General features: G+C 35.5%; 1 protein-coding gene across 1 annotated transcript in view; it reads right to left on the bottom strand.

The window, feature by feature from the left end:
- Positions 1-13,231, bottom strand: part of FBXO9 (F-box protein 9) — a 32,150-nt gene that overhangs the window by 17,308 nt on the left and 1,611 nt on the right. The window contains exons 2-5 of the mRNA XM_054493609.2: positions 9,336-9,422; positions 6,836-6,992; positions 3,920-3,979; positions 1,887-1,986 (exon numbers count right to left, since the gene is read on the bottom strand). Of these exons, the coding sequence (XP_054349584.1) occupies positions 1,887-1,986; positions 3,920-3,979; positions 6,836-6,992; positions 9,336-9,422 (404 nt within the window). The remainder of the gene's footprint in view (positions 1-1,886; positions 1,987-3,919; positions 3,980-6,835; positions 6,993-9,335; positions 9,423-13,231) is intronic.

Raw genomic sequence — 13,231 nt, 5'->3', positions numbered from 1 at the left:
TACAAAGGAATACCGTACCAAGTTTTTCAAAGAAAAAAGCTTCAGCAATTATCATCCTGAAAGAATTAGAATTTTTGGATACAAGTGTTGAGATTTAACTAATTTTATTGTAAAGTAGAGATTTTATGAGTTAGTGCAAGCTTTCAAATGATTTCAAAAATCTTAACATAGTATGTTCTTTAACCTTAATTTATTCTAACTGGATAAAAACCAAATCTACAGATGTCATCTGAGGTACTTACTTATCAAGGGTTTTCTAACAGGTTTGCCTTATCAGCCTACCTTCAGAGAGGAAAATACCTACTTTGAAAACATCTTAGGGTTCACAAATCATCTACCAGTATACACAAATGTGTAGTGAATGGTGCTAGAAAAATGAGCTTTCTATTTTTACTGAAGTAAACCTTAAAGATGATCAGACTTACAAAGAGGATTGGATGAAGGCGAAGTTAGAAAACCAGGACGTTTCAAGTGATGTAGACTTTAAAAAAAAAAAAAAACCAGGAAGGGCATTTTATAATACAACAAAATATAAGTGTGGTTGAGGCTAGATGGACTCAATGGCTATTCTACAAACATGTTACAGGAAAGAAAAAAAAAGGCAAACTTTTAGGGCTTATCAGATCTTATTTTAAAAAAAAGATGAATCCTTAAAGAACTTTCATAGCATCTGGGTTTGTATAAAAAATGGGAAAGAACAGAAATGCCTCTTTAATATTTTAATACAATCTTTCTTAACAGCATCTGGCACATATTTATAAAACTGGCTAAGAGCTGAGTCTAAACGACTCTACCCAAATTTAAAGAAGGTTTAGAAAAAACCCAAGTGATTCATTTTAAGTATGAACTACTTCACACTGTTAACTCTAATTTGGTGAACAGTATTATTAGCTGAAAATTTAAACAGGCTATTAATACTGACCTCGTTGGGATGTTTTTAATATGACTTATCCAAAGCTTGTTAATACCATATGCAGTTAAAAAACATTGGCAATAAGCATATGTTATCAATAAAGGTGACAATTATTTCATGACAGAGGGAATATATTAATATAATAGCTAATATAATATTTCATTACCAAAACTTTTTTCTCTGTACTGTCTATTTTTAACCTGACATTCTCTCATGGGTACAGACTCCCTTCCCTTCTAATATCAGCAAATTGAGTTTTGGGAGATAGTGGAATTAAGCCAAAACAATTTTATAATTGTCTTGCAAAAGTATTGCCTTAAAAGTAAGTTTTCTTGATCTTTATCCATATAAAACCAACGCTCCTTCAAGGCTTTGATGCAAGAGGCAACTATACAATTCAACCATGATTTCTTTTAGGAATATATTCTGCACCTGTGCTTTTAAATAAATGTTAGAGTTTTAATGTTTTACTAAAAACATTAAGAGAATAATAACGTCTTTTATAGTTCAGCATTTTCCCAATAAAATTAGAAGGCTTTTTTAAAATGTAAAATTTCAAACATATACAAAAGGAAACTAGTGTAATAAAATCCCATGTACCCATCACTCAATTTTAACCATTATTAACATTTTGCCAAATTTAGCCTAATTACATTTTAAAACTTTCTATTTCAAATAGGTTTCAGAAAGTTGAAATGTGTCCTTTAATTTACTCCTTTCAGTAACTACTGCTTTTATTTTTTTAAGCTGTTTTTTTTTTGTATCTGTTTATTTTTGTATCTGTTTAAAAGGCGCATTTCTATGTGTTATCTTTCAATTTCCCTAATTAAAAAATTTCTACAACTTTATAAACAAAGATATACTAAAGAGTATAGAGCTCAACAGAATTAGCACCATCTTAAGAGTCAACAGGGCAAAGATGCTTAACTTTAACAAACTCTATGCATTACTATCTATCAAATTATATACGCACTAGCTGTTTCCAACGCCATCACCATCTGGAGACCGGGTATAAGTAATCTTGAACTCTATATCAGGTACAAGTTGCATAGCCCTACGATAAAACTTGATGGCTAAAAGAAGAAATAAAGCTAAATTAGCTGTGACCACACATTTTTGTCATTTCCTTTGATTATACCCTTAACTGTGGTTTAATTTGGTAACTTTCTTTACAAATGGCCAAATTCTGTTTTTCTACATGCAATAGTAGTTCAGTGACACAAAACTATTTCCAAACCTTACTGCCCAGAAAGAAACTTTTCCCTAAACTTAAGATGTTGTATTTTACTCATATATATTAGCCCTTCCCATCTTTTTCCTCACCCTCTTACGTATCATGATTTTTAAATAGTTGTCTTTCTTTGGGCTCTGAAGATGCAATTGCTATAGCCAACAAAAATACTTCTCTCTTTTTTAAGACGAGGTCTCACTCTGTTGTCCAGGCTGGGGTGCCGTTGGCACGATCTTGGCTCACTGCAGACTCCACCTCCCAGGTTCAAGTGATTCTCCCACCTCAGTCTCCTGAGTAGCTGGGGCTACAGGCATGCCCCAGCCAGCACACTCAGCTAATTTTTAAATTTTTTGTAGAGACAACATCTTGCTATGTTGCCCAGGCTGGTCTTGAACTCCTGGGTTCAAGCAATCCTCCCGCCTCAGCCTGCCAAAGTGCTGAGATTAGAGGTGTCAGCTACCATGCCTGGCCAAAAACACTTCTAAGCAAACTTTTCTAAGACACAGAGTTGAGGAAAATTAAATGCTTCCTACTGGGTGAAATAAAGAATAGTTTTTGTTTTTGTTTTTTAATTATCCTTTAAATTTAACTTCTTTTAGCCCAGCTGCCTCTTATTTACCTAAGTAATCTTCAAAACTTATTTTTTACAAATTTCCTAGACAGGTAGTTTAGAGCTGTAATATTCAATAACTCTCCCCACAGAGATACACCAGTAGAACTTGGAGCTGTAGAGGCTGACTAGTTCTCTTTCCCTACGAAGAAGTTTATGATTCAATGTATTCTGCCATGTTCTATTATTCTGGATGAATTACCATACACTAAGTGGAGATGCGAATTTCACAAACCAATGAAGGCTGCAAAGGGACTTGATCAACTGGGCCTTTCTAAAAATCTAAAGAAAAATATCCCTAGAAGAAACTTGCACATAAATGCAGTAATTCTGAATGATGTTACTTTTGGGGCATTTTCAAATGATTCAAGCACAAGGATTTTTTCCTATGCATCAATTATTATCTTTACTATCACAAAATGAAAGCATAATTACAAACCTAATATGGTAAATAGTCCTATCCTTTATTTACACATTTCTGTTGGGTTAATAAAAGACACAAAGCTGACACATATATTACCACATATTTCTGTTGGTAATATGTAAATTGGAACTTAGAAAGAAAAACATGTATTTTTTCCTCAATTTATCCTTTATATTCCCATCCTCTGAAGTAATTTTCACCTATAAAAAGAGCATATTTTAAAATGAACAATTTTTAAATACTTTATTAATGAAGAATAACTAAAGCTAAATGTAAAAAAAGTTATTTTGCTCATCCTACCAACATGATGATGTTTCCCAGCAATATTTTTTTTTGCAAAAAGACAGGTTATATAGAAAAACAATTTCTATTTTTTATTTTTTAAAAAACAATTTCAAATATAGTTGGCCCTCTGTATTCATGGGTTTCACATTCTCTGATTCAACCAACTGCAGATCAAAAATATTTAAAATAAATACAAATTTTAAAAAACAATACAGTATAACAACTATTTATATAATAAGTAAGTTATATGTAAATATTACACCATTCATATAAGGGACTTGAGCATTTTGGTATCTACAAAGGGTCCTGGAACCAATTTCCAATGAGTACTGAAGGAAGAATGTATTAAGAAAAGTGATGTTCTATACCAAATACGTTATAGAAAAAAAAATATGGTTAATAACAGACTCGTTATTCAGAAATGCTATGATATGAACCTGGGCTCTGAATTTTTACCTTCATAGAGAGCTCCATTTTGTTCTTCTTCTACTGCTTTTAGGAAGAGTTCTCGAGCCTATAAAAATATAAAGTAAAAATTTTTGAAAACCTGCATTCAAAATTAGTACGGATGGCAGAAGGAGGGCCTTTTTAATAAATTGTGCAATATAACTGGACATTCATAGGCAAAATAATGAACCTTGACCTAAACCTCATACTTTACATAAAAATTAACTTGACTGGATCATGGACTTAAATGTAAAATCCATAAACCTTTTAGAAGACAACAAAGAAAATCTTGGAGACTTAGGACTAGGCAAAGAGTTCTTGACACCAAAAGCACCATTCACAAAAGGAAAAATTGATAAACTGGACCTTGTCAAAATTAAAAATTTTTGCTCTGTGAAATGCCCTGTTAAGAGGATGAAAATATTTACAAGCCACATATTCAATAAAAGACTTGCATCTAGAATACAAAAAGAACTTACAAAACACAACATTAAAAATATTAGCATCTGGCTGGGCGCGATGGCTCATGCCTGTAATCCCAGCACTTTGGGAGGTTGAGGTCGGCAGATCACTTGAGGCCAGGAGTTCGAGACTGGCCTGGCCAACAAGATGAAACCCCATCTGTACTAAAAATACAAAAATTAGCCGGTTGTGGTGGCACACGTCTATAGTCTCAGCTACTCTGGAGGCTGAGGCAGGAGAATCACTTGAATCTGGGAGGCAGAGCTTGCTGTGAGCTGAGATCGTGCCACTGCACTCCAGCCTGGGTGACACAGTGACACTCCATCTCAAAAAAAAAAAAAAAATTTTATATATATATGTAATCCAATTAGAAAAGACATCAACAGATATTTCAGAGAGAGAATATATATTAATAGATGAAAAATAAGCACATGAAAAGATGTTCAACATCACAAGCCATTAGGGAAATGCAAATTAAAATGACAATGAGATACCACTACATACCTATCAGAATGGCTATTAATAAAATTAAAGGCCAGGTGCAGTGGCTCACTCCTGTAATCCCAGCACTTTGGGAGGCTACTTGAAGTCAGGAGTTCGAGACCTTTGGACTGCTTGAGGTCAGGAGTTCGAGACAAGCCTGACCAACGTGCTGAAACCCCAGGCTCCCAAAGTGCTGGGATTACAGGCGTGAGCCACTGTGCCCAGCTAGATTGATAATATTTTTAATATTGCGTTTTGGAAGTCCTTTTTGCATTCTAGATACAAAATACAAATTTGTAAAAATACAAAAATTAGCCCAGCGTTACTGGCGGGGCCTGTAATCCCAGCTACTTGGGAGGCTAAGGCACGAGAATTGCTTGAACTTGGGAGGCAGAGGTTGCAGTGAGCTGGAATCACACCACTGCACTCCAGCCTAGGCGACAAAGCGAGACTCTGTCTTAAAATAAATAAATAAATAAATAAATAATAAAAATAAAATTAAAAAGTAGCAACACTAAATGCTAATGAGGATGAACTGGATCACTCATACATTGATGGTGGCAACTTAATACAAGATACTCTAGAAAACACTTTGGCAGTTTCTTTTAAAATCAAACATGTACTTACTATAGAACTTAGCAATTGTACTCTTGGGGTTTCATCCCAGAGAAGTGAAAATTATGTTCATGCAAAAACCTACACACATATTTCCATAGCTCCATTCATAATAGCCAAATATTAGAAACAACTCAAATGCCCTTCAACCAATAAATGGTTAAACTGGGGTACATCCATACCATGCAATACTATTCTGCAAGAAAAAGGAACAAAATACTGATATATAGTAACTTGGACTGATCTTGAGGGAATTATACTTAGTGAAAAAAGCCAATCTCAAAAGGTTACATACTGGATGATTCCACTTATACAACATTCTCGGAATATCAAAATTACAAAATGGAGAACAGACTAGTGGTTGCCAGTGGTTACGAATGGCTAGGGAAAGGGAGTATATAACTATAAAACAGTTCTGTATCTTGATTGTGGTGGCGGTTACATGAAGCTACCTTGTAATAAAACTGCAAACAACTATTTATACACATACACACAGACAAGTGCTTGTAAACTCAGGAAATCCAAGTAAACTGTGGATTGTTCCAATGTCTATCTCCTCGTTTTTGATATTGTACTATAGTTAACCAAGTTGTTACCATCGGAGGAGGCTAAAGGGTACACAGGACTTCCCTATACCTGTGGACCTGTAATTATTTCAAAATAAAAATTAAGAGGAGATAGAAGGTAAGTCATCATGGTAATGCCAATTATTTAATGACTAATTATAAACACAAACTTGGATCTGATGGTAAAAAGATGGCAGCCCCTATGGAAGAAGAATAAGAAATGAAATGGCACGCTGTGCCTACTCTGTGTGAGTAAGTACCAGAAGAGATATGTTAGACAGCATTCAAAATATTTTCAGTGTGAAAATATTTCAAAATTTTCCAGAATAAGGAAATGATTAATGCATTATTGTAAGCTGATCAATTCAAAATATAACAAAATACTGCATGAAATTAAGACCTCTGGAAAGACATTAACATGTGAGCAATCTTTTTGGTTCTATTAATAAATTCAGAAAATTCTGTTTTTTCTTTTTGGTTCTGTTAATAAATTCAGAGACATCAATCTTTTAGAAACCACATGAATCCCAGAGGTCTATAAATTAACAAAAGACAGCTCAATGAAGATAGTGTACCTACAGAGAAAAAAGCCATGCAGGAGTAGTGGTACCATCCAAAGTACCTAGAAGAAATTGTGAGAAATATATAAACTAGTATACTAGTCAAAATTTTTATTTTACAAGATATGTGTTTATGTCCCGAAAGTCTGGTTATAATGACTACTTACTGTGTCAGTGAAAATTTCCATGTGTCAAAAAAAAAAAAATGTAATTTGTTACAATATCTATAATACTTAACTTTTCTTCTTTTGCCTGTTCTTGTTTTCCTTTGGTATCTGCCGCTGTTTTCTGGAGAGAGCCTCTTGCTGCTCTGCAAGGTCGATTTTCTAAATTGCTAGAGCTTACACCTGGAGCAAGTTCAAACATCCACTGAGCTCGGAACATCTGCAGTTGTGCCTATGGGGAGAACAGCATTTTAGGACTCATCAAGGAAGGGTAGCTCAACTCTGGAACAAGGTATCAATATGTCCAACATCTACTTCCACGTATATACTTATTACTCTAAGTCCAGAAAACACTGTCTTCTGAATTATTAAATATCCATTAAATACATGTTATCTTTTAAAATAATTTCCTGCTCAAAACTTAAAGAATCAAGAAAATTAGCATAAAATACATGTCAGTACACCAAAAGTCAAATTATATTGGAGAACCAAATTTTAATTAGAATTGAAAATGTAAGCCATCACTTACAGACTGAAGTTATAAGCTTCCAATAATTTTTTAATGACTATATCATCTAGTGGACATTAAGAATGCTGCCAAAAATTCTGTAGGTAAGCCCGAAATCTTTCTATTAACATTCTGTATTTTAAAAAGAAAATGTTTTTTCAAATATTTATTATTTCAAAAATTTAAAGGCCAGGAACAGAGGCTCATGCCTATAATCCCAGCACTTTGGGAGGCCGAGGCAGACGGATCACCTGAGGTCAGGAGTTCGAGAACAGCCTGGCCAACATGGTGAAACCCTGTCTCTACTAAAAATACAAACAAATTAGCCGGGTGTGGTGACGGGCACCTGTAATCCCAGCTACTCGGGAGGCTGAGGCATGAGAATTGCTTGAACTCGGGTGGCAGAGGTTGGCAGTGAGCAGAGATCGTGCTACTGCACTCCAGCCTGGGTGATGGAGCGAGACTCCATCTCAAAAAAAAAAAAAAAAAAAAAAAAAAATTAAAAGCACATAAAAAGTGAACCCTATAAGGTAGACTCTGGTGTGTTGCCCAGATTCCCTTTCAGAAATAAAGAACTTGTTACTCAAACTGCTGAGAGTTCTATCTGAAAACACTTGAGTTGTCAGCCCTTTTGGGTATTGCCTCAGCAAAATCACACTGTCCTCTCAATCCCCGCCCAATGACTGATCAATGGCTAATAAAGGCTTGGCTCTCTGCAACTCAGGTCATCTCTGAAAGGGTATTTCATCTTCAGAACTCCCTCAAGGATGGCTAAGCAGTCCATTAAGACTGCATTGCAGCTGGTCTTCTCCCTGCCCATTTGTTTCCCTCTCTCCCTTCCATAGGTGTTGATCCCAAGAGTACTCCTTAATAAACTTCCTGCACAGCAATCTTCACCTAGTCTGCTTCCTGGGGAACCCAAACTGGGTTACACGCTCTGCCCAAAGGCAGCCATTGCTAAGAGGGATGCATGTTATTCCTGGCTTCCTTTTTTTAAAAATAGACGTATCTAGAATGTTTTAAATTAATTTTTCTCTATATTCTGTACATTGCTTTGTTGCTACCCTTTTAACCTGTTACACATAGATCTCTGACCTGCAGAATCTTTAGTAGCATTCAATGTCTACTAGACGAGCTGTTCCAAATAATTATTATTAACCTTACAAGTGCAGTGAGACACACTTAACTAGTTATAGCAACTTTTTTTCTCTTTTAATGTATAAAGATTTACTTTATCCTTTTAAATAGCTGTAGTGTTTTCACTGTATGGATGCATCATTACTTAATAACAGGTAATGAATATTTAAGTTGTATGATGTCTTTCCAGATAAACAATGCTATACTAAACATCTTTATACTTGCATATTTACTTACTTTCCCCACTATTTCCTTAAAGTTAATTTCCTGGAAGTAGAATTGCTGTATCAAGGAAATGCATGTTTTTTATTTTGATCCATATCACCAGTCTGCCCTCCAGAAAGCTGTAGCAATTTACATTTTCATGTACACTGCATGAGTGTTCTCACAGCCTGGACAGCAACGCACATTATTCACCAATCTGATTAAATTATTAATGAGGCTAATTATCTCTTCAAATATTTAATGGCCATTTGTATTATTTTGCCATTAACAGTCCGTTCATATCCTCTGTTCCTCCAAATATATGAGTGCTCTATGTAATGAGATGAACCCTCTGCCCATATATGGTAAACAGTTTTTCCAGCTGGCTATTTCTCTTAATTTTATTTATGATGCCTTTTCTTATACACAGGTTTTAAACTTTTAGGTGGCCAAACCCATCAATCTTTTCAAGATTATGGGTTCTGAGTCATGCATAAGCCTTAATTTGAATACTTTAAACCCATGTTAAACTACAAGCAGCCATTACTGATATTTCTTTTCACAAAGAAAGCTATAACATAGTTTAAGTATTCTATAAACCAGTATGAAAACAGTTAAATTCAATGCAAACAGTAATAACCTACAAATACCCATGATTATGATCAATTTCTGCATATGTATGGGAACAATGGAATAAAAATCAAAGATGCAATTGAAGAAACATGCCTGCAGATCTGTTTCAGCAGGACTTTCATTTTCTTCATCATCATCTGCTCTGACAGTATCAGAATGACAATCTTCCTCAGCTTCTGCCTGAGGGGGGAAAACCCAAATAATGTCAGGAATATACACACACCAGTTGCCCTCTGTAATCTACATTTCTCATTCAGCCATTTTCTATTTAGTACCATACTGTCAACACTTTGTGGAACCCACTTTGAGTAGCAAGGCTGTAGGGGGCACTTGAGACCTTACTATTAATTTCCAAAGGAAAATGAGTCTGAAAAGCATATTCTCTACTCCAACCCACAGTACTCACGTTATTGTGAATCCTAACATTCCCCCCCCCCCCGCCAAATTTAACATCAGTTGCATCCATCCAAAAATTTAATTACAGTTGTCCCTCAACATCCACAGGGGATTAGTTCCAGGAGCCCCCAGGACACCAAAATCCCTGGGTTTTCCTGTCCCTCATATGGCATATTTGCATATAACCTATGCACATCTTCTCATATACTTTTAAGTCATACTCTAAAAGTAAGGCATTTACTTATAATGTAAATACCATGTAAATAGTTCTTGTGGTATATTGTTTCCTAATTTGTATTATTTTTTATTGTTGTATTGCTTTTTTACCCCCAAATATTTTTGACCCACAGTTGAATCCCAGGATGCAGAACCTGCAGGTACAGAGGGCCAACTGTGTTATATAAAGTTACAATTCATGTCTATTACTATTCATAAATGATTTATGATTAATCTAATTAGGTAAATGAAACCAAATTCTTCATTAATATACATAACTACTGATAATCTATAATAAAAATTATTTTCTCTTTTTCTGGCCAGGTGCAGTGGCTCACACCTGTAATCCCCACACTTTGGGAGGCTCAGGCAGGAGCATCACTTGAGGTCATGAGTTCAAGACCAGCCTAGCCAACATAGTGAAACCTCATCTCTACTAAAAATACAAAAAATCAGCCGGGCGTGGTGGTGCACGCCTGTGGTCCCAGCTAATCGGGAGGTTGAGGTGGGAGGGTTGCTTGAGTCTGAGAGATGGAGGTTGCAGGGTTGCAGTGAGCCGAGACTGCGCCACTGCACTCCAGCCTGGATGACAGAGACCCCATCACAAAAAAAAAAAAAAAGGAAAAAGGAAAAAAGAAAAATATTATTTTCACTTTTTCTTTTTAGAAAAAAATGAAATAAAATTAGAACATCTTTGGTATTTTTTTTAGTTCTACAAGACTTTAAAACTTTTTATGAGAAAAACATTTAAAAAGAATTAATCCCTAAGTACTCATGACCCAAATTTAGTAATTATCAATGTAATTCCTTAGATTAAATACCAAGTCACAGTATTCATATTTCTCAAGATGTCATATGTAAAATACATATATTTCACAGTTTGTGAAATCAAGATTCAAATTAAGTCCACATTGTAATTGCTTGAAATGTCTCAAGTCTTTTGTAATCCTCACTCTTTTTTCTTGTAATTTATTTGGGATGAAACTGGGTCATTTTCTGTAGAAGCTAGATTTTGCTGAGGTGTCAATAAATATGTTCCTTTGACCTCTTACTCTTATTTCCTGTAAATTGTGGCAGGATCTTGAAAGGCTAGATTAGATTCTGCTATTTTTTTTTCTTTTGCAAGACTGCCTCATAGGTCATGTTGCATTTTCCATCAGGAGGAGAAATGTTCTGGAATGCAATTGACAAGGTGCTGTGACAGATGTTCCAAACATAATTGAGTCTAAGGCAAAAAGCCCAAATAATTTGTGTCCATAAACTTCTACAAGTCCCAAAACAGAAAATACTCTGATGTTTCATGTTAATGAAACACAACATTGCTTCTTTATAGCTATCTTCTTCACAGGTAAGTTTAATGATACCAATCAGATATAACTTGTTACTTGAATTTTTTTTTGATACTGTAGAATAAACAAATCCACTGGGCTCTAGGTTAAAATGTATTGTTAGGTGGCTAAAAATAACAACTTTGTTTCAGAAAATAGTAACATTTAGTTGTCCTATGGAGCTCAGCAAACAGTTTTTGCTTTCTTGCGACACAGTCTCCTTATGCAGCCCAGGATGGCCTCAAACTGCTGAGCTCCAAAGATCCTTCTGCTCCACCTCTTGAGTAGCTGAGACTACAGGCTTGTGCAGCCATACCTGGCTGTAGATAGCTTTTGTTTCATGGATCACTTAAGAGAATACAGTCCAGGCAGGGTGTGGTGGCTCATGCCTGTAATCCCAACACTTTGGAAGGCTGAGGTGGAAGGACTGCTTGAGCCCAGGAGTTTGAGACAAGCCTGGGCAACATGGCAAGACACCGTCTCTACAAAAAATACAAAAATTACCAGGGCATGGTGGTACACGCCAGTAGCCCCAGCTACTCAGGAGGCTGAGGTGAGAGGATCGCTCGAGCCTGGGAGATGGAGGTTGCAGTGAGCCGAGATTGCACCACTGCTCTCCAACCCAGGAGACAGAGACCCTGTCTCAAAAAAAAAAACAACAACAACAAACCATATATATATATATTCCATAAGATGATATCACTTCTTTTATACAGCTAGCATGTTATTAAATGTGTTCTATGCAAATATGACTTCTGTGTATTTTATATGTACTAGGAAAGCTTCGTAGTCAAAGACTTTTAATAGTAAATGCTTTTGTAAAGAAACCCCTTCTATTTTATCTGTCTATAAATCCAATTTTTATATATTGGATCAGCTTCAGTGGAATAAAGCTAGACTGGAATTACTGTGTGTGACTTGGAGCTTAATAAAGGTTTCAATCAGATGACTTTAATTTTATCCTTTTATTCTCAATAAATGTTTGCTAAATTAAACTAAATCCTACCTTCCAGCGAAAATGGCATGTTGCTTCAGTTCATTCTGTTAACTAATAGACTTATTAGCAAATAAAACTTTCTCAACACTTACTGTAAAGAAATGTGGCAATCAGGGAAATGGCCTTCAAGGTTAGCTAGATAATAATAAAAACCATTTATTTTTACTGGTTCCAAAGATGGTAAGTTTTACAATTGCAAATTTTAGTCATATGTTATTTCAGGGCGGGGAGGGGCGGTAATGTTTATATTAACACACATCTTTAACACAGCTACCAGATACACTTGCACTATATTACAGAACATAAATTAGCCTTGCCTCCTATCTTATCTCTGGCAAGCAGACTCAAAGCAGAGGTGCCTTTCAGACTTGAACCAGTTAGTATATGGTAAAATGCTGGGCACACTGTAAAGCACACATCTGTGAAGAAATAAATGAGATCAAGAACTCAGATGAATTTCTAGAAAAATTGAAAATTTAAGGATTAATGTATTGTCAAATACATTATTTTTTAGTTTCTTTAAGTTGGGAGCTTTTCCTACTAAGAACACCATTAGCAGGAAAATATGTAATGAAAGACTGAGCGTACAAATCCCACTGAGAAGTGTATTTCTCTCTCAAGAGTCTGTTTTATTATTGTAAACTCTAAGTACAGGTAATGGGAGGGGACCTGAGTTCTGTGGGGTATCCTTTGTAATTTAGTTTTCTAACTCTTGCCTAGCAGTCATTCTAAACTGATTTCAAGAGCTTTCCCTGCTCTGTCCAGTTGGCTTGCATTTGCTGCTTGCCCTATCTGGAATGCCTTTTTCCTCACTTAGCTATTTCTACTCATCCTTTAAGATTCAGCTCAGGGTTCATCTTAGTCAGAAGCATTTTTCAACATTTTTGTGTTCCCGTAACACTTGTGCTTACTTTTATCACAACATTTGTACTGAGGTTGGCTGTTTCATTTACTAGATTTAAGGCATCCAGGACAGGAACACATCTCAGTTACCTTTGTAACCATAAGGTCAAACGCATTGCTTGATTTGTAGTAAAGTCCTGTCTAGGCCT

This window comes from Pongo pygmaeus, chromosome 5 (assembly GCF_028885625.2).
Source record: "Pongo pygmaeus isolate AG05252 chromosome 5, NHGRI_mPonPyg2-v2.0_pri, whole genome shotgun sequence".
NCBI lineage: Eukaryota > Metazoa > Chordata > Mammalia > Primates > Hominidae > Pongo > Pongo pygmaeus.
The sequence above is the reverse complement of the archived record's forward strand: the minus strand, read 5'-3'. Positions and strand labels throughout refer to the sequence as shown.